The sequence below is a fragment of the Cardiocondyla obscurior genome, linkage group LG09 (assembly GCF_019399895.1).
Source record: "Cardiocondyla obscurior isolate alpha-2009 linkage group LG09, Cobs3.1, whole genome shotgun sequence".
NCBI classification, from domain to species: domain Eukaryota; kingdom Metazoa; phylum Arthropoda; class Insecta; order Hymenoptera; family Formicidae; genus Cardiocondyla; species Cardiocondyla obscurior.
In genome coordinates this window covers 3,613,078-3,636,255 of record NC_091872.1, presented here as the reverse complement: position 1 = coordinate 3,636,255, position 23,178 = coordinate 3,613,078, and the positions used below count along the sequence as shown (strand labels likewise).

Sequence of the window (23,178 nt, the reverse complement as noted above, 5' to 3'; positions counted from 1 at the left end):
TTCGCGCACAAGTTTAACCGTGTGGTGTCATTTTATCGAAATTCACGAATTGTAGAATTTTTAACCTCGTTTTCTGATAGTATACCGCAGCGTTTGATTGATCGAACGAATAGTTTTGATTTTATCGAGTTAAGGAAAACGCCTCGAGGCGAACAAACATATGAGCCTGACATTTCAATTTGTCTCGCGGCAGTCCCTTGTTTTTTTTTTTTTGGTCAGGTTTCTAGAGACACGAAAGTTAGAACGCGCCGAAGGTCGGACTGCGATTCCAGAAAAAAGCTTTGAATTTAAAACCGAACAAAATGGGATATTCGGTCGCGCGCGACGGTGCGCGCACGATTACCTTCCCTTTCGTGCCACGGTTAAACGGCGGCGTTTGTAATAGCGGCCTCGTCGCTCCTAGCGCCAGCCGGAGTCACAAAGGGTATGGGAGCGACACACCCACCGGATGCATTTTATACACACTTCGCTCTCGTAGGTAACCCACGGTGACGTCACCGTCCTATATACAGGGTTCCGTGGCAGCCGTGACCCGTCGCCGCGACCCGTGGCAGCGACTAATCTTTCGTCGCGCCAGTACCATTACGAGAAGGTAACTCGCGGGTTTCTCGGTTTCGCTTAATAACGGTGCCTACTCACGATGACATTTCCTCGTGATTTATACGACGATTAATTAATTGATTTCTTCCTCGAAGCACGAGTTGCGCTTATAAAAAGTTCGATAAGAAAATAACGTTACTGTTATAAGAAAATAAGCGAAATGCTCTCGATCATATACTACAGTAAAGTACAAAAAAAAGTTCTTATAAATTTATTAAAAATTTTTACGCATATAATATGTCGAAAAAAAAGTTTTTTCGTTATATCGATTCAAGCAGAACCTTCGCGCGAGCAGATAATCATCAGAAGATTATTGCAAGGAATAGAAATATCTCAAATATAGCACGTGTGGGGATATCTGGTTTAGATTCTTGTTTTACGAAACTGAACGATATTTGTCTTTACCTGTAATCATAGGCATACCAGCGGATGAGACGCGCGACAAAGAATACTGCCGCGCACTGAAATAGCTCCGCTCGTAACCGCAGATATTGATAAGTAGGATAAGTAAGATCGGGGTTTGGAATACGAGAGCACGGAGGATGTTTGGTCCAGGCAAATAGATTTTATGAGCCTGGCTGTTCGCGTACGTAACAGTTAGCTCGGACGAAGTGCCTCTCTGTGGCACATTTTCGCTCGGTGCAGAATCATGATAAAGCGCAGGCGACAGGTAAGGGGAAAAGAGAGAGAAAAAAAAAAATGACACGCGGGAAAAGAAGACAGACGGGCGAGATATGAGGTGTAAATATTCGTACAGGGCGCGCGTGGGCGTCCGGTCTCGTAGTAAAGATACTAGATCGACAATGCAGGTGCGCATCCCAGACGAGAAACGGCCTGAGAAACATCACCTGCGAGAACACGTGCTCTATCATAATATCGAATTGTCCGGTGACATCGACACTTATCGCGCCTCAGCCGCGCGAGTAATAAAAGACCGGCTGATCGAACCGCTTGCAAATTCTAAATCTCATATAATCCGCTCTTATGTTTACGTACTTTTTCATCTCGCGCAACACACTTGCACCAAGTTTTGCCGATAAATCTCTCACAAATTTTCCCAACGCGGACGAGAGAAAAAAGAAAAAGAAAAAAAAAGAAAAAAAAAGAAGTAAAATTGTAATACATTCTCACTCTTTATACATAGAAGTTTATATTATTAAAAAAACTTTTGATGAATACACCGTATATCACGCTATTGACAATGTATATTTGTATTCCGAATCAATTCAGTTATTATACTACGCCATACAGTATCGTTATCACCCGTTCGTGCAACATTATCTTATCGCAACAGAACAAACCGCACACACATTTGAATAGCAGCCTCGTGCTAATGACAACGAGTTCAATTAAACTCTCGTAAACGTAATGGCTAAAGCGACTGTCGGTGGTCCAGCCCTCAAAGCGACATAACGAAGAAACAGCCCCCGCCTTTAATACATGTTTTCGCGGATTACCAGCAACCCCTTTACCCTCAAGAGAGCGAAACGAAATCGGCATTCAGCCGAAGCACGTGGCCTACACGTGTTTAATTGCGAATTGCGAGGGTACGGAGACGCCTCGAGAGAGCATTCGCGAACGCACCCAACCGATATCTTATAATCCGTGAATGCGTTAATTAAGACCCCTCGAAAAGGGTTAAAGCAATTAAGAGGATAATCTTTCGAACAAACGGCCTATCAGCCAGACTCCACAATTAATTAAACAATCTGGGAAATTTATTCCATTTTAAATAATTTTTTTTATAAAGATGGACAAATAAAATTTTTAGTTGGACATACGTGGACAAACAATGGACAAACGAATGCAACTTGATTAAAAAAAAATCTTAATTTGGGGGTGCCAGCATCACGCACCTCGTGCACGGCTGTGTTCGCGCGGAACCCACCGAAGGAACGGTCATTTGTAGCCTACGGTAGTCCCGGTAACGAGAAGTCGCCGATCGTCAATACGGGCATATAAATGGCCGCGATAGCGAGTACGTACGATCGCTGCGCAACGTCAAAGAAGGATATGAACAGACGTGAACGCGGATAATTACGCAACGTGTGCTCAAGCGCACAATGAAATATCATGTTATCGCGAGCATTACGAAATGCGCTTCTGTGAGAAGCAGTTAACCCACGATTGGCGATGTTGCATCTGTCGCGATCGTGTGCGATTCATTAGCGTCACGTGGAAAAGCGATTTCATGGAAAGAAAAAAAAATGGAACGTTCGTGCCCGATCAACAAGATTTTATTTTTTATTAATTTTTTTCTTTTTTTTTTAAACTTTCTAATGGACAATTCGTCATATTTTGTCACCATTGCGAAATTCACGAAGCTTATTCGATCCGCTCTACTATAACGTTTATCATCACGCAATGATCCAAAAGATGCCCGAAACTAGAAGGCACATTCCATCGCGATATATGATATAGTCATCAATTATGAACCGCGGTGCAAGACCGAACGTGCTGCTACATGGAAGAGGCGCGTAAAATAATAAATAATCTCTATTACACGCGCGCGCGATAAATCAATGCCGATCTAGACTGACGTGTGATATGCAATTCCGGGTGCAGTCCGCCGCGCGAATACATCCCCGAGCGATCCGGGATGCGCCTTCGCGAGAGCACGTCTTTGACACGGCACGCCGAATCGCAAAGGCGCGCGATTAATCTTCCTCGTATTCTCCCGCGTTACCGCGAAGGCGTTCACGCGATATCGACAACAATGTTAATTAGTCCGCGAGATAATTTATACCCCCGGTACTCAATCGCCGTCCGGGAGCGGTGCGGATCACCATAGGAAAGGGCCGAGGAACGCTCTAGACGTAAATCACGAGCGAGATGCGGCGCATGGAGAAAACCTCGCTCTTCTCGTCTCGCTCGAGAGCATCGCCGGTTAAATATTGAATGAAGATCCAGCCCATGCGCATATATAGCACGTGTAAATAGATATATGTGTATGTGTGTGTACATCGGACACGATCGGCGTGTTAGACTGTCTCGGCCTCCTGGACGGTGTTACCGGTCAACGAAGCGTACCACGGTGATAGCACCCACTTTATTACGGCGACCGTAAGCATAGACGACGTATTTATCGACCAGTGATTCGCACCACTTACCTAGTATAACTGAGCTCTCACGATGAAAATTACGAGCCTAATCTGGACCTATGAGAGGAACGTGTAAGTAAAGATTGTGTGATTGTTTTAATTTAATTTAATGCGCGAAAAAGACAAAATCCACAAAATGCTATTAATTGAGGGAGAAAGAATATTTTGCTACGTGGTTGGGGTGGCTGCTGCGCGTCTGAGAGCAAGGGTGGAAACTGTGGAGCGCACGCGAAGGGATGCGATCGATGTTAGCCCCACCCGGATGCAATCTGACGGGAAACGGAGGCAGCGTTGCTGATTCTCTTGCACCCGGCTAGACGGATACTTGAACCAGCAAACATTTTCAAATACTGACATAAAATTTAATCATACGCCCGATATGTATTGCCTTATGATAATATATATTATATATAATTACAATAGCGTACACAAAGAAATAATAGCGGAACAAATAGAATTTTTCAATGAGCATGTAACAATTATCAAGGTGTGTGAAGCTGGCACCCCCAAATTAAGATTTAAAAAAAAATCAAGTTGCATTCGTTTGTCCATCGTTTGTCCACGTATGTCCAACTAAAAATTTTATTTATCCAACTTTAAAAAAAAAAAGTATAACTGTAGGGCCAAAATTCCGTATTATTTAGAGTAATTAAAACATGTATTATAGTACTATTCCCAGCTCTCGCCTCGATATTAAATAAAGACTGTGTCGCCCGACACTAATTTACCAAAAAAGTAGTTTTTATTTCAAACCGAGTGAAACGAACAAAACGAGTATACCGAGTATTTCTATATAACAATATCGTATTTCGAGGTTGTTAAACAAATTTCACGCATGCTTATCGAGTTTCGTATCGTTTAAGTACGGAGAGTCTCACGCTTTCGCGACAAATTCTATTGTGAAATTAATATGTATTTATGTATCATTAAAACGGCAGTGTTAACATGCATATCTCCTATGCAAATGAGACATGGCGACCGAGGCCGTTGCGATAAGCATCGGCGGTAGTGCATCATATCACGCGGGATGGTTTTTTGGCCGCGAGAAGTCAACCCGGCGTCGTTAACGGTACGGCGCGAAATACCGTAAACGAGATTGAAGCGGCACGTATCGCTTTTCATGCCTGCCGTGAAATTGAATCGAGAAGCGCGCGCGTCTTCGCACGCCGCTAGCGATCCGCACGATATTCGGGAAAAGATGACTATCGCGCAAAGAACAGGCGGCAGTCCGGAATACATCCAAACAAAAGTATGCGGCGCGGCGATGGCACAAGCGCGGGATAAAACATCGACGCGGTCGCACAGTTTTAATAAAAAATGTGCGAGCCGTCTTGAAGAACACGACGACGGTCTCACTTTCTCATTCCTGCGTTCTTTAAAACTGTCCGAAGAGAACCTTGCGTGCCTACCGCCAGAATGTTGAATTACCAGAATTACCGATTTTTATTCGGATCCCGCATTTGTCACGAGGCGAGGTTGCATTACTTCGGAATGCACGATATCAATTTGTATATTTATCAACGTCTTCAGCCACGTTGTCTTTTAATCTTTGACTTTTATTCGAGTCGGAAGGTGTAACAGTTAGGAGGAGATAGACAGTTACATCAATTTGCACGTATTCGTTCCATTTAGAAATTTATTTCAGGTGTGTGATGCTGGCACCCGCAAATTAAGATTTTTTTTTTAATCAAGTTGCATTCGTTTGTCCACGTAAGTTCAACTAAAAATTTTATTTGTCCACTTTTACAAAAAAAATTTTTTTTAATAATTTTTTTTATAAAGATAGACAAATAAAATTTTTTATTGGACATACGTGGATAAACGATGGACAAACGAATGCAACTTGATTAAAAAAAAATCTTAATTTGGGGGTACCAGCATCACACACCTAGATTTACGAGCATCGAAGTTAAAAAGCAGAGTCGAGTGCGGCCGTAATCCCTCGCATTGTACTTTTCCACGTGGCTTTGATTAGATCTAGGGTAATCCGGCGGATACCGCTTTGTAATTATCATCGGCGGGCATCGGCCCACGATGTGCAACAAGTACGAATTTAGTAGCGATCAATCATCGCACGCACAACCGACCTCGCCCAGCTGTGACTCGAACTTCGAGTGAAAGCGTTATACACGAGGGGGCAAGCGCGGCCTGGGATGTAATAATTATTCAAAAGTACGGGGCTCCATTCTCGTTTCCTGATAAATGATAGCACCGTGCCGGAAGAAGTCGCTCTCGCAATGAACAATATCAGCCGTGGAGAAATGATCGAACGAACTCGAAGATTTTCTGGCAGCTGAAAGTGCACGCGCGCGCGAATCGCGATTACACCGTGTCCGCGGTACTTGTTGCGGACACTTTTTTCTTTTATTTTTTTACCTTCTTGTTTTTCGCGAAAGCAGAAGCTCCTAGCGTTTAGAAATTCAAGCACCCCTCTTACTCCCCCCGCGAATGCAATGCTTTATAGCTTCGCCTAACAACTTCCTCAGCGATGGCGATAATGAATGGTTACGCGAGTGCTTCCTTGTTGCCTCGGTACGGCCTTATGTGGAAATTCGAAATATATAAACAGCGGCCGGCATCAATAAAAAAATTAATTCCAAGGTACAAAGATCCGTATGTATAGGAGAATTAATATATGTATATATATTGACACGCGAGACTCACTCGATCACGGGCCTGATCGAGTGACTGCACGAGGCTCGACGCCGCGGAAGCGTTTCGCGAGCGAGCGGGCCAGTTCGCACGGCGCTATTGACGAGGCAGTTGCTCGAAAGTTGGCTTGTATAAAATATTATTATTAAAACGTGAATTGCGGTTAATTTATATGCAGACTCGAGACTAGAGTGTCCGTTTTCATCCCTACGAATCCCCTACGGGAGATGCGCGCCTCCCCTAACGAGCCCTTTATGCACAACGCCGACATACCCTTTTCCCATAAATTTTGGATGGTCAAATATTAGTACTGACTCGTGTCGGTCTGTTATTATGATCGTCATATCCCGTGGGATGGTATTATATGACAGAAAAAGAATTATCGATAGTATTTATTCAATATGCAAGTTTACTTAGCTGCGTCTGTATCGCAATATTTCTCGAGTAATAACACGAAGTGATAATTTATACGAGCGAAAAGAACGGAATTATATTTTTAAAAAATTCGATTTTCCCGCAACCACCAGCGATCGTGCTCGAGCCACGTTGTGGGCGCTCGGCGACGGTCGAGGGGGGTGATGGAAGACCCCAGCGCGCCAACGATCGCCTGATCGCGAGCGATCTACGCGACCCGTTGCTCAGTTGAGAATATACGCCGGCCGCGTGGAGATTATCGGTTTTCGCGACGGATATCGAGGCTTCTGCGTACGTTCTCTCGCGGTTTATCGTCGTGTTCTTGTGTCTCGCGTTGCTCTAAGGACCCTGTGAACCGCAGTGCCTTGCACAGGACACCGCCGTTGTCCATTCTTTTTCGTCGCGTCCGAAATTTCTCGTCTCGTTTCAACAAAGTATCGGCGGAGAAGTCCCAAGGGGCACGGGGAAAGGGAATCGGTGCTGGCTGGCGGCAGTCAGCCGGCTCGTCGTATCTCATATGTATTGCGTAGGTTCGGGAGTCGACGGGTATAGGCGCGGGGTGCGTGGGGAGAAGGGGGGGAACGGTGCAGGCTACCGTGCTAGCGCTGGAATTTGCGTCCGGTCACCTCAACATCAAAACACGCGCGCGGTAAGATAAACAACTCGCGCTGAATAGTACATTCAACAGAACACAATATAATCGCATTCTTTTCTGTTTCAGATAATATTCCACCATTGAAAAAGAACCAAGGACCAACCCGACATCCCGCAGACATTCTGAGAGGAGGAGGAGGCCCAGGAAGGGTATCCTGCACCAACGGAGCAACCCCAGGGTAAGTTTTAATCTTTCTTCGGAATTTAACTGTTTTACATTTTTGACAACGTTTTATTAATATTTTATTAAGTATCTACGATACAGGGGGGGGGCCCTGCATTGCTTTCCCATCAAGATTCGAAATACCAACGTGGACAAGTGGCTATGTCGTCTTGCGTCGATGTGGGTGCATTATATCGAGCTGCATCACCGTCTCAAAGTGCATAAACATTGAGGTTTAGCGAGGGCATGCGAGAAACGGGGAAGAAGGGAGAACGACGCGCCGTGTAACCATTATATGTGCGCCCGATCGCCCACGTATTTCCGCCCTCATCGTGCGTGCGGATGGTCGACCACAACGCGATCGTCGAAGTGTTGAGAGCGCACGAGAACTTGTCTTTTCGGAGAAACGCACACCACCGCTGAGGGTTTACGTGGGATCTGGGTGATCGAAAGCGAAACCGGATGTGGCGAGTATACGTGCAACGCATACAAAAAGATGCTACTATAATGCACAGACCGCAACCATGTAGGTACGATCCAGTCGATAATTTTCTTCATTTAAATTTAGGTAAAACAATTACTTTGACGAGATGTTATTTTAAAAAAAGTTTATATTGTAAAAATTAAATTGTACGAAAAATTAAATTATTTCTTTAAATTTTCTTAAATTACAAAAACCTTTAAACGAAACAAAAATTTAGAAATAAGCAATATTATTTTTATTTCAAGCTGTATCATAAATGTCGGTGTCTAAAAAATATTAATTTATTTGCTGTTTGCATTGGCAAGTTAAGAATAATAATACCACGTACTGTACGCAGCTGATACGATTTTGCACAGATGCGCTTCCGAAATAATGTTCTAAGCGATATTGGTTTAAGCAATGCGCTCGGTAGGGGATATTAACGTTTCTTTCCCGTGGGTGTTGCTGCATCCCCAGACAGAAATTCTGCCGGCTTTTGTCACGGAGTCCAAATCACATCCCCCTTGTTTACTCTCACGTCGAGGGGGATAACTGCCAGTAACAGATTTTACCGTCGAGTTGACGGTAAAAAGCGGCAAAGCGCATGTTACTCCCGTAAAAAACGAATTTTCGGAGGTATTTAATATCGAACTAATAAATAAAGAATTTTTTGTATATAATTAGACATTCGGGGCGAATGTAAGTGCAGAATGGCTGAGTTATAGAAGAATTAATATATATTGTCGATCCGCTGTACATCGGAGATCGGGCAGATCTCTCGAGTATTGAGAGAATAAATTAGTTATATTTAATTCCAACAATATAACGAGTCGAGCGCACTCATTTATTTGCATCCCACCCACATCCGGGAAACGCCGAAATACACGACGGGCGAAAACCTGCGAGAGGCCTTGACAGTGAACGTTGAGTATCCGGAGGGTCTAAATTTCGACTCGGGAATGACAAAATCATCAAATTGTAAAAAAAAAATATAAAAACTCACCGTTTCGGAGACGACATTCTTGACTTCCACTAGCAGGGCAGCAGCAGGTGAGAGATAAGTTCGAACAAAGTTCTCCAAGTTGCCATGATAAGCACAAACTAAGATATCCCGTGCTTGTCTTATCAGTAGATTCATAACACCGTCGCCATAAATCGGTCCGAGTAAGTTCCGCACTAGGGAAGCGAAGTCCCCACGATTCTGTAACATACGTAGTACAGTATAAATTAATTACTGCAATATAATAAAAACATACAATTTGCTAGCTTTAATAAGAAAACTAATTTTAAAGTTGTGCTTGCGCGAATAAAAACGTATAACATAAAAAAGTAACATTAAAAAAAATTTGTTTTTTCTTTTTTAATCGAGTCTTGTAATAAATCTAATTTAAAAATTGCAACGAATTTTAGAACACACGCATCGCACATTATTTGCAAGGTTTTAATACACGTCCGGATACCGGAAGTAATCGAGACGAAAGGGATCGAGGAGTTTCGCGGATCCATTCACATCGCCACGAAATCACAGAGATCCAAATCCGGTATTGTGTGTCTACTCACATGTCGCACCGAAACTTAGTTTGCATTTCATCAAGCCTGACTCATCAAACTGCTGCATACCATGCATATGCAACAAGAATCTATCCCAGAAGTTCCTAACACGGTAATATGTGTATATACATATACTGACGATTTAAATACCAATTAAAAGAAATAAAAAATAAAAAAAATGTAAACTTTAAGAATTAGATAAAGCATCTATAAAATATAATACACAAATTAGAATTTAAAAAATGTATAAAGCTTTCATTATAAGATGCCAATTATCAATAAAATTATCAATTTAGATATGTCATTAATATTATTTACTTTTCTATACGTTACGATTTAATCTACAAACTGCAGATGAGATAAAGGTCAGAAGAAAACTCGATGCAATATTCAAGGATTACAAAAAAAGATCAAGTTTGAGCCTTGTTACTAACTTGGCGTTTCTCCGAGGCTCGAGGAAGATGACCTTTAATTGCGGTGCCAGATAGCGACATGACCTCAAAGAACACCAACTATCGGGAGCTTTCGCGCCTAGCAGAGAGGACCAGCTAGTAGCTAGATAAACAAGGAGAAGACGACGGGGGAGGAGGATGTCGTATCATCCCGTTCCAGGACCCGATTGAGCCGTCCAGGTGAACGTTCCGACACACCGGGACGCCAGAGCGAACTTTAATGAAGAGAGACATCCAGCGTCGCGATGCTTGACGGACTACAAGCGTTGCTAACGCGGCAACGAACCTTCTTCCTCATCGTCTTATTTCTTTCCCATCTTCCTGCTGCTCATCTTCTCCTTCGTCCACTACCTCCGCAGACTTTCGAGCGATCCTTCGCGCCTCGACATTCGGCTTTCTTTGCCAAAGAAACCGCTAAGGTGCGATCAACATGCTGTCAGGTACTTTCTACCGATCACGAACGTAAAAAGCACTGGCACGTCTCAAAGAAGTATTTTAGAATCGAGGAAAAAAAAATCGAGCGAATCCTTTCTCTCGCTATTCTCTTATTTAATTTAAAATGCAGAATATAATATTAATAACTTTCAAACTGAATTACTTTTTAATTTATAAATAAAAAAAGATTCTGCTCCACGAAAAACGTTTTTATTTCTAAGAAACATCCCACATTAATCCTGCGAAATTTTTTACTAGAATTAAAATTCCATTCTATTCACTTTACAATAATTTTTTTTATAAAGATGAACAAATAAAATTTTTTATTGGACATACGTGGACAAACGAATGCAACTTAATTTTTTAAAAAATCTTAATTTGGGGGTGCCAGCTTCACACACCTGAAGAAGGGCCCTGTAACGACGACGCGGAAAGACGCATTGCTATTGCGCCACGAGGAAAGTAGAACGATATTTATCTCGCGATACAAAGGGTTGCCGATACCGTTCAACGACGGTCAGTGAATAGAATGGAATTTTAATTCTAGTAAAAAATTTCGCAGGATTAATGTGGGATGTTTCTTAGAAATAAAAACGTTTTTCGTGGAGCAGAACCTTTTTTTATTTATAAATTAAAAAGTAATTTAGTTTGAAAGTTATTAATATTATATTCTTATAAACTTGATTTTTAAAAGATCTTAATTTGGGGGTCCCAGCATCACACATCTGAAAAGCTCGCGACCTTGAAAGTCGATTCCGAATCGGCCGTTCTAACCGGCACGTTGAACACGATGTGAAACACGTAACACTCGCTGCCTCCCTGATTCGAGTCAAGCTGAGGCGCAAACACGATGTAAAACATATATTTAACGGTAGTCGGGTACCGTAGCGAGGATTGTAATCGTATACGTTTAAAGTGGTAGGTATCGAATGTTGCTGTTCCGCAGTCGGACAATATTAATGACGAGAGCACGCAGCCGATTCGAGAAAGTTCATTGGCTCTCGTTATCTTCCACCGTCGTCGCGCGAATCCCGCAAAAACGTAATTATACCAATGCAAGGATGTCTTATGCAACTAATCGCCAAGCAGAAACACGTCTCACCGGTCGCTAATCAGGTAGTTTTCTTTGATCTCGCGCCGGACGACTCGTGCTCATCTCTAAAAACTCTAACAAAACTACAAGACGCAAAGTAAGCAGAAAGTATGAATTAATTTTTTTTTTCTACGCACTGAGAAAAAAAATAATTTAATCCAAAAAAATATTTAGTTGAATACGTTCAAACAAATAAATTATTTAAAGTAAGCAAAAATATATTTGAATTAATAAAATATATTAAAATAGACAATATATTTTACTAATGTAAATGTATTTTTGCTCACTTTAAATAAACATTTGTTTGGACGTATGCAACTAAATTTTTTTCTCAGTGCGGTAATAGAAACCTCTGTTACGAATCCATTAGATGGCAAATAAACTTAATTATTGAAACCGCACTATGATTTTGCCTTCGCAATACAACAAACGTTAGGCCCCGTTATTACGGCTTTCCATTTTAGCGAGTTTGTTGATCATTTGTTTGCACCGCGTTCATCGCGGCATGATTCTGCAATTACAAAGAGACCAGGTTGAGCCCTTTGGGTACGCACGAGCATAACCCGGAAATCGTCCGACACTAGGACTCGATGTGCACCAGGCACCGCGAACGTTGACACCTTATTATCGTCGCGCCCCCGGGCTGCGATCGTCAGGAAGACATCGGTGCTCTCTGCGATCTTTGCGCCTCGTCGCGGTACGGCGAAAGTCACTTGGAAGAAAGAATGGCCCGCTAAACTATATACTGATCGGAAGTCACGCGGAATAATCCCGGCTCGGCCTGTCGCTCTCGAGAGACTCGCGCGCCATTGCGATTCGATCGCAACACCTGCGAGCACCGATGATCTCGAGTACCGACCACGGTTCAATGAGAGAACGACTCTTTATTTGATCCTTATACACTTCAGAACGTCGAAGTAAAAAAAAAAAAAAAAACTTTCGAGGACCTTTTAATGCGCTACTAGCAATGATTAAAACGTAATTTCCACGGATAGGAAGATATACGGCGTACTTGCGTTTTCCTTCGCTTTGATTTACGGCGCTTTATTTTTCTTCGTCATGATTTATACCGACGATCGTTCTCCCTCGAACGCGACGTTCAATTCATTCCACACGTTATCGAATAAAATCTAACAGGATATACGCAAACCGGTTTTTAAAAAAATTTTTACGTTACATCGTTTGTTAAATGCGTAAATTAAATATTTCGTTGTATAAAAAAAGCAAATTAAATTTCAAATTAAGAAAAACTTACCCCACAGAATGTAGGAACTGGTAACTCATCGTCTGCAAGCTCCTTCGATGTGGCTCCTTCTTTCACAACGATCAATTCCGTATTGAGATCCGTCGCGTTCTCAGTTGTCTCAGGAACTTCCGCTATCAATGTGTCACTCGAGTCGCACTTGTTCAGATTCGTATCTTCCGTCGTTAATGTTTCGAGAGAAAGAGCCACTTTTTTTTCTTCATCACGGAAAACTTCCGGTTCCTTTGTCGAAGTTTTCCTGTCGGAAGCAGACCGCTCCGAATTCACGTACCCGACGTCCTCGTACAAAGACGTCCTGCTTCTGCTAAGATCAGCCCGACGATCCTCTTCCAATAGCCTGGCGAGAGCTTCGTGCGAAGTCTCCTCAAGGTTCTCGCCCCTCGAGAAATTCTCCTCGAGCGTTTCAGGCGCGGGATCTTCGACGGACTCCGCGGCGCAGGCCGCCCCCTCGAGTCTTTCTTCAGGGAATTCCGTGTACTTCTCCGAAGGTTCGTCACGATCCTCCTGCTGACTCGCGCAGGCCGGAACATCCTCCAAGTACCACGAAGTGCAGCACTCCTGGCGTTTCTTCTCCGTGACGCTCTCATCACCTTTCGACAACGCGCCCTTGCACTTCTTCAGGTAGCTCTTCACTTTCTTGGTCTTACTCTTCCTGGTTTCCTGACTGCGCGGCAAAGTGTGGTCCACGTTTTCGCTCGCGTCCACGGATATTACTTCCGCGGGAGGCTTCAATAGTGCTGCTTTTTCGGAATTCGGTGCGTCTTTCACTTTAGAATCGACGGTACCGTCAAAAAAAGTACACGAGTCCTGCTGATCGGTGGCAAGGGTCCACGTTTCTTCCTTCTCGGGCGGCCGGCGATCTGCTGGTATCACCTGTAATGAGAATATCATTATGTTAGAAAAGAAAACAATCATAAAAGCAATTAATTTTCATATAGATTTATTACGGTATTATCGCTTATATAGACCGCTAGTCGCTCGCGTTCTCCATTGCCGTTACGTCTATCATCGTAAATGATTATAAATCTAGCGAATCGGTGGCGCAGATTTTCCCACAATACATTTACGTTTTGCGACTGATTAATTTACATAACCGACGCGGGAAAAAAATCTCGATTGTACATGGTAAGAATTGCATCAGCTTGAAGGCGAACTGAACGATATGGCGAGACCGGTCACTTGATCGCTTTCATAATAATCTATTAGATCGGTTAGATATTATAGTAAGACTTGGTACAACTGTAACGACAGCGATCGTTCGGCTGGCTGCGGCGTGACGTAAAACAATAGGCTTGTAATAAATATCGAGAAATGACGACGACAACGGCGGTGTCGCCGTTAGCTAATATCAACCCTAAGCGGCGCATAACGATGACATTTTACGCCGTGGCTACGCGAAGCGTGCGCCCATAATACCACCGGGAATACAACTTCCTCCCGTAATATCTCCGATTTCATAATGCGCTAGCCCCTTCGTTTCCTGCTCTCTGAAATACAACGATGCGCCACTCCCGGGGACGTGAGTCATAGCGCACGTAGAACGCAAATCTAAAGTGCTCCAGCTACCTATCTCCTCTACACGCAAAATAATCAAGAGATGGGATCAAAATCTCTTGCAAGTCTTATGAGAAGAAAAGAGGGGAAGGGGGAAACAAAATAAAGATCTAAAACGCAGTGATTAAATATTGAGAATTTTGTAACAATTGTGTTGTTAAAAAATAATTCGTAACAAATGTAAGCATAAAATTAATAAATATGATTTTAAGCGATCTAACTTTCGTTTCCTGTTGTTCGTAGGAATTTAACTATTTTTATGATTCAGCGAAACCTTGACAATGGCTCGGCTGTCTATTTTACTAAATCAGCGAAATAGATGATCACGTCACTGTCAAGGTTCCGCGATCTCATCTTTAGGCTTCCACGTAAGCGCGCGAAAGTTGCAGACGAATATCCGTTCTCGAGTAAATCTTGGTCTAGCGGAGTTTGCATGTTTTTGCGGCGGGCAAAAATAGCTGCGCGAGAGCGAATCGACAGCGGTCGGAGCTGGTTTTATATCGTTCTCTGTGAGAGGAGGGCCTGCGAGAGCCCGGCTGGAGATCGAATCTTTGCGATGATGCGATAGCAAGATGAGGCGTGGGAGCGAAGTCGGGCTAATCTTTCGAGCAGCGCGCGAGCAGCTCTCATTCGGAGCGCGTGTCTCCTCCGTTTGCCAGCCACTCTTGTGCCATCAAGAGGGAAAGTTCCCTCAAGTCACTTGGTCGTGTGCCTTTCCTCGCGCGTCGCGAATGAAAAAATACGCTCAAGGAATAAATCGAGAGCGTAATAGAACAGAGCGAAGCTGTTTATTGTGTCGCGCAAAACAGCCAAAACGACAAGCGGTAGTCATTTATCCCTTCACTCCCTCACTCTCTCTCTTTCTCTGTCTCTTTTTCTCAAAGCGTGGATTGCTAGAGCGCTTAAGTGCTTTAATCAAATTATTGACCAACGGCGAACCGACGCTTTTCCGTCCCTCGTAAATTTTACTCTCGTTTCCCGTGGCGCGACTGTAAGACACTTTATTACAATGAGTTCCGAACCTATTAGAGAAACTCGGAATAACCGGACACTGACTGGCTAGATGGTTAAATGAATCGATCGTCGGCCAATACTAACTGCTTCGGTAACCAATAATAATTACTCTTTTCTCTACACCCTGGCTACATGCATACGCGCACATATGTCATGTACGCCATAATTCATTTTCTTTCTTGATACGTGAAATCGGGGCGTATTTCGCGTTGCGTCGTGCTCCACTGTCGGACTAACTATGCTTACAACGGCTGAACTACAGATAAGAGATGTGCGTATGTAATTGTATGACACATATATCGTGCACAGAGGTGTGTGATGCTGGCACCCCCAAATTAAGATTTTTTAAAAAATCAAGTTGCATTCGTTTGTCCACGTATGTCCAATAAAAAATTTTATTTGTCTACCTTTATAAAAAAAATTATTTACAATAATTATTTTTATAAAGGTGGACAAATAAAATTTTTGTAAATAATTTTTTTTATAAAGGTAGACAAATAAAATTTTTAGTTGGACTTACATGGACAAACGATGGACAAACTTATGGCACTCGGAAAGTAAAGAAATTGTATCGTAAGGGTGCTAGTACCAAAAAAAAAATTTTTTTTAATAATTTTTTTTATAAAGATGGGCAAATAAAATTTTTTATTAGACATACGTGGACAAACGAATGCAGCTTGATTAAAAAAAAATCTTAATTTGGGGGTGCCAGCATCACACACCTGAACCAAACGGGTCGATAAAAATCGTGCAAAATTCGGCCTAACAAACTGTACCTTCTTCCGACGCAACAACTTCCAATCGAAATGACTCATCCTGTTCAGCTCGTTAGTCTCTTCTTATTCTCTTTCCTCGCCGCCGATTCCGTTCCTTCGCCCTTTCTAACCGTCGCAAACGGATGAGAACGAGCTTCGCTTAACACTCCGGTCAATTTATTCCCACGGTATGTGCATTCGCGACGCAGCTACGTTTCGGGCATACATTTCAGTGGAGTAAACGACGACGGCGGCGACGACGACGACGACGTCGGCAACGACGGCAACGACAGCGCGAATGACGTCGTAGACGAAGGGCAGAACGACACGGCTCGGAGTTTGCATTCCGGGCACAGCATTCCAGCATCGTAGCGAAACGACCGTTCTGAGATCCTCATTGTTCTCGGACGCGCGCTCGAGGATATGTGTCCTTGACGTGGACAGCGGCATCCGCCCACCTTCGAACGCATGCACCAAGATAGCTCAAAACCGACCGAGAGCGCGAGAATCGGCTCGAGAGGCCCCGTCAAGGTTCCAAACGGGATTTCACGTTCTGAGAGACGCTTCTGACAGATGGTCGGTTCCACGTTCGTAAGGAGCAAAGCACAGCAGGTTCGTATCCAGGACCGCCCCGGGGGAAAGACCCCCGCCCTTCTCACGGCGAATCACAAAACACAGACACGTCCGCTACGAAAGCTACATTAACGATTTAACGATTGTCTCGCGATGCGAACGTGTATCCCATTAAATCGCGATGATCACGACGATTTTCGAAGTACTTGACACGGAGCAGTTTAATAGAGAAGACGTTATTTTGTATTTCTTTCCCCCTTTTTTTTTTTTTTTTTCCTCTTTTATACGACACACAGCACTCACACCCGTACACACAAACACGCACGCACACACATACACACCCGCGCACGAAACCTGATTCTTCAACGGAACCGTCGCAAGATTACTTCGTAATTTTCAGGAAGATTTACACGGCACTTTGGGACGCCCGCGCCGGTGGTAATCCAGCGACGCCGAGAGAGCCGGGCCCCACCTCGCCGAGGAGGTATTCATGTCCGTGAAATCCGCATCCTCGAGTTAACACAACCACCTCCCCGCGCAAGTCATTCAAACACTTCACTCTTTCACGACTACACCCGCCCACTTGGCTCAAAAACGAGTCAACGCCTTGCCCCGAGACGTCGCGAAGATTCGGACCCGCCGCGCTGCCATTCCTTTCTTGGCCACCCCGAGAGCGTAACTGAAAAACGGTACTGTCTACGCGAGACGGGTGAGCCTTTCGCGATGCGACCCGACGAGAATTAACCACCTCGCGATTGCCCCTCGTCGCTTATGACGTAACGGAAAGCTCTCGAATCGAGGACGATGCTCGCTTAATTAAGAACTCTCATCCGTTTCCGAGCCTCGGGAAGGCTTTCGATTCCTGCTATTTTCCACCCCCGATCCTACCCTACGAAGGAACACTCTGGGACGCGCACAAACACTCGCTCAGATTCTATCGACTGACCCGATTCCGCGAGCGGCGCTGTTAAATGCGCACGTTTAAGCAGCGCGTCCGACGCACCTTCCTCCTTCGGCGTAATGCATCGAACGTTATCGCTCACGTATAAACGGAATGAGGAGGCTGCCGTGAACGACAAGAATCGAGATGCATCTCGACGCGAGGGATGCAGGGCGGCGTACTGTCAAAATACCCGTTAGGTGATTCCGCAGACGAGGACGCGAGAACGCCGGGGAACACGGGCATGCGTGATAACGTTTCTCTCGTCGTCGCAGTCGTCGTCGTCGTCGTCGTCGTCGCCGCCGCCGCCGCCGCCAACACGGGAATAATCGAACCTCCCCGTGGCGTTGACTCCTTCCCCGAATAAGAACGTGGCGTGCACGCGGCAATCTAATCGAAGGTATTGCATTCCCGTTTCTCTCGCATAGCTAAACACACGGACACGAAAATGGCCGCTTCGGTTCAGCGCGCTGATACAATTAGCGTTACCTAGGGCGACAAATTCAACGCGAAAGAACAAAGAGCTTATGTTCACCACCGTTGCAACACGTATGTGCGGTAATATGTAATTGAAATAGTTTGCGTCTTAAAATTACTGTATCACGCGGTAATAAACCTATACATATTACTTACGTATATGGTATATGTATGTATATTAATAAATGCTTATACGATTTGAATGCGACGATTGACATCGGCATACGACAAAACCGACGGGACTTTTGACCGACCGTGAAGACGACGAAGTCCTTAATACCGTGAATAAGTCACAGACGCATAAAGACCACGGCCACTACGCACCGAGTCGCATTTCATTAGCCGGATCCTTCTTCGGATTCAAGACTCGTCACCAATAATTGAATACCTCTTTCATCGCGCGCTCGAACTGCCGTGTCACCGATCAGACATCGATCCTGTCGCCAGGTCACGCTCGCGACATCGCATTTTCAGGATCGTGTTAACGATTATGAGTCTAGCGAATGCAAGTTGATTGACGGATTTTTTGCACGATCGATTCTGCATCTGAAGTCGAACCGGCCGATTAACAAGCGTGATTTTTACGTAAAACGTACAATGCACCGAAAGTAGATTTCTAGGTACAAATAATCGTGATCTTTGCAAGTAAGTAAAAGCAAAAATAAAAATGTATATGTTTTAGTGAGCCACTTACAGTACTTCGCAAAGCAGCGAGATGAATTCGCGTGTCTAACGCGTTTCACGGATGATAGAGCGAATGAAATCTGTTACCCGAATGCATTATTAAATATAGAGTACCCTATAGATGCACGAGTGAAAATTGATAGGCTCGAGATGCATTCGCTTAACGTAGATCGTGCGAGAATTGGGCCGCGTGGAAAGAAAGTACTACTAGAAATAAGCACCGTAACAAATTCGCGAGTAAAAGTGATACCTACTCGTTGGCACTTCCGTTATTTTATTCAGAATAGCCAATTCGCAAGCGCGTACATAGAAATTATATAATTGATGAAATTTTAACACGAAAAACAAGATAAGAAATTACGATGATTATTCGTACGATCAATATTTTTTTTTTTAACGAAAATACTCGGACGATTTTGACGTATTCGATTTATAGCTTCAGGGTTTAATTATTTCCATATAAAATTATATTTTTTATTTCTTATTAAGTCTTTAAGTTTGTTAAACCTAAACGACCGTGAGACCAGATATCACCGCGGAAATTGCAATGCAACTGCATTTATAAGCAGCATGGTGCCACCTGTTGGTTGAGGCTTTTACTAGCGCATCTTCTCACGTTTGATCAACAACGTAGAGCTAACAGAACACACGTGTACGTTAGCCACCGTCGTCGAAGCAAACGCTGTATCTGCCTTTCAGTATATGAACGTATATATTATTACGAGAATACGTACATTTATTATTTTCTGTGCGCCGTGAAAAAACTAGAGCGTCTCAGCAGAGTCAATGTCCTCGCGACGAATCGCACAATTGCATACAATAATTACATGCGCACGGGACACCCCTACATATAATTAACAAAACTCTAAATAAAAAAGTAAAAATAAAAAAAAATAAAAAATTTTAATTACATTTACAGCCGTAACAAGTTACAGATTTAAATCGAATTAAGTTTCTTTTTTCTTTCAAAGAATACAAAACCATTGATAATTAAAAATAGTCGTTGTAAAATTAGTAACAACCTCATACATATAATGTACGTTATGTGAGAATAAATCCGGCGAACTAGTATAAGCTGTGTTAATCTCTGCCTCATTTCAAGCCCTGTACCTCAATGGCATTATTTAAAAAATTAATGTGCATGGTATCGCTTTACGTCAGAGCGTTGCAACGTGCCGAATGATCGTGAGAAAAAAGAAATCTCTTTCACATATTCCGCAGTATCACTCGTCTAATTGTAAGAGGTGAGAGACATTTGTCGTTCGCGAGCGAGCTTAGAAGAAAAATAAAATATATTCCATACATAATAAAGGCTAAAAATTAAATTTAATTTATCAATTGCTTAAGCTGAGAATTGTTTACAATTTTTTTTAAATTAACCATTAATCGTGATGTTAATTTAATAAAACTATTAATATTAATTCGGTGTTATTAATTTCAATAATAATCAATTGTAAAATATTGCAAATCTCTACTTGTATTTCGCGGTTAAAACGTAGCTTGCAAGTAGCGCTAGCTTTTTTTTTTTTTTTTATTTATTTATTTATTTATTTATTTTTAGGCTTCCGTGTGTAAAAACTTAATTGTAGCCTTCCGGTACACGTTCATTTATACCCATCTCGTGAAAAATAATAGTCATAATTGAAACAAAAGCCGATAAACACAACGGCCGTCGCGTTTTCTACGATCGCAACAAATCTGCGCCCCGTGCGTGCCTATTTACAAGTCCAGCTCGCAGTAAGGATTATTATTATTCATTCTTTTAAGCCCATTTATTTCAGGCTTGCAAAGGGTGCTTATTACGCGCTCCCACCCCTAAGCCTCCTCACCCCGCAATTAAAGGATTATAATCTATGACGTCGGGCTCTTGAAAATTCAGCGCCGTGGGCTCGAAGGAAAGTAAGTGCCGCTGCACAATAGACACTCGCTCTCGTGCATTTTCTGCGTCTCTTTTTTTTTTTACATTCAAAGACAAGCAAACGTAACTCAGATAAAAAAGAAAAACAGAAGTGGTAAACTCGGGAGAGTAGAGGAAGGCCGTGATGAGAAAAGTAGAGAAAAAAAAAACAGTAGAAAATAAGTGTAATCATAAAAAAAAAAAAAAAAACTTACCGGAAGATTCCTGATGCCCAGCCGCACCTTAGAGTACTTCTTCATGAACACTCGCCAGAGCACGTAGGCCATGGCGACGACGAAGACGACGACGTAGACGGGCGCCGTTGTCGTGGAGAGTGCCGCTGTTCTCGAGGCGCCGGCGATCGCTTCCGTTTTCGAGGCGCCGGCGATTCCTTCCGTTCTCGAGGCGCCGGCGATTCCTTCCGTTCTCGAGGCGCCGGTGATCCCGTTCGTCCTCGATGACGCCTACGTCAAAGACGATGCTTGTCACACCACGCACAAACCACCCGGCTTTCGAGAGTCCACAACATGGCGGTGAAACTCGTCGCGACACGAATTCACTCGCTACCGGAATCGCGAGAGGCCCCCCCCAAACGCGCACGAACTTACCGCAGGGCTCGAGATTACGCCACGAACTACCGATTGGCACAGGACGGGTCTCGTTCAACCGTAGTTTTCGAATGTTAAGTTAACAGCCGTCGTAATGACGACGTTCGTTTCGCTGTCCGATCACTTCCGAATCACACGCATCACTGGCTACTGATCTCGCACGTCCCGTCGTCCTACTCGCGCCAACCTTCACAGCGCGACTGTCTTCGCGGGATTACTTGCGCGCCCCTGGCAACACGAAACTGCGACATGAAACTACCGAGCCACGAAACAACGAAACAACGAAACAGCGAAACGGCGCGACAAAAGACGCTCGAGCGTCTCGAACGAGCGAACGAACGAACGATCGTCACTTTTTTTAGCCCGGGAGCGAGGTTCGGTCGTCCGGATGAAGCAATATTTACATTCGCGCCACCTTCGGCGATTCACGGTGACTCGTCGACGGTTCTCCTGTTGTCGGTGCCCGGGGAGTCGTTTTTTAAGTCAGCGCTTCCGTACGACCGTGTATACCGCGATGATCTAACGCGAGCCTCGCTAATCGTCCCGCGCAATAGACACGGGCGCAAACGGGAAGAGTCAATGAAAAGGGGGCGAGAGACCGCGCACGCGATACCCCCGCGGCATCTCGTCACTTACGTCCAACGGGGCCGCCGCGTCTCGCCGTGCCGACATGTCCTGGCACGAAAAATCGTCCCGCCGCTCGTCCGCCGGCGACGATGATGAACGGGATTTCACGGATCACGCGGATCGAAAGTACACACCGCACGCCCGCCGGCGTTCGCTGCCGCGATGTAACTGACACGCGACACACGCAACAGCTCGCGCTCTCGCGACCACTGCCGCCTCGGCCGGCCGCCACGAACAACTCGGGCGAACAAGCGAGCAACGGCTTGCCTCGCTTTCGCGATACGCGACGAAGCGGAATATCTTGTTGAATGAGACGCCGGCGTCTCCAAAACGGCTCGCTCACCCGCCTTGCTTTCGTACAAGTTGAAAAATCCGTTAATTCGCTCGCACGACCACCTCTCGTTATCTCTCAATTGCTCTGAAAGTTTCGCAGGTAACACTTTTTGCGCCTGGCACGTAAACGACTTCACGACCGTACGGCTTGAAAAAGGCGTGCGAATAACGCTTCTATTCTGTACGATCGAATCGAATCAAACCGTAACAAAGTCTTTTTTTTACTTTTACATTCGAATGCGAATCAATCTTTTCCAGTTCGTTGTGCGTTGAATTTAACGTGAAACCTAATTATTTTTTCTGCAAGATCAAGGAATGTTTTAATCGACCGCGTTGGTGAAATTAAAAATGTCAGGAAACGGTAAAAGTAATTACATCTATATAAGAAAGTCGACTTCAACTGATGAATATTATAAAAAATAATCCGATAGTAAATAAATTTTGAAAAAGGAAAAACAGTTTTTAATTATTAAAAAAAAAAAGAAAAAAAATTTCCCTTGTTTCTTTCATAAAGTATAATTCGCTTTATGTGCTCGTTTAGTTCTGACAAGGCGAAAACGAAACGACGCCGGGACAAAATGCCTCTCGTATTTCGCAATTAGCATCAATGATATTCCGCATTTCCGTCTCTCCGCGTATTACATTCCATTTTTTTTTTTTTTTTATTTCCTCGACTCTTTTATATCATTGTCGCCGCTATTGCGATAACCTGTGTTGTATCGCGAGTGCACACGTGCATTACGAAAGGTAATAAAAATATCTATTACGTACTTATATAAGCAACGCACCTCCACCCCATGGGAAACAATGGGTGTGCCATCTTCACGCAACGGCCACGTGAGCACCCTTCAAAAGGGCTTTCCCGTTCTCTGGC

At 43.9% G+C, this 23,178-nt stretch overlaps 1 protein-coding gene across 2 annotated transcripts in view; it reads right to left on the bottom strand.

The window, feature by feature from the left end:
• Positions 1-21,669, bottom strand: part of LOC139105699 (pleckstrin homology domain-containing family G member 4B) — a 223,471-nt gene extending 201,802 nt beyond the window's left edge. The window contains exons 1-3 of one of the 2 annotated variants that reach the window (XM_070661946.1): positions 20,952-21,669; positions 12,834-13,715; positions 9,051-9,248 (exon numbers count right to left, since the gene is read on the bottom strand). In XM_070661946.1, coding sequence (XP_070518047.1) covers positions 9,051-9,248; positions 12,834-13,715; positions 20,952-21,023 — 1,152 coding nt within the window. In that variant the 5' untranslated portion in view covers positions 21,024-21,669. Of the gene's footprint in view, positions 1-9,050; positions 9,249-12,833; positions 13,716-16,186; positions 17,852-20,951 lie in introns of those variants that run through there. The other variant, XM_070661947.1, reaches the window with a different exon arrangement.
• Positions 21,670-23,178: the final 1,509 nt, after the last annotated feature.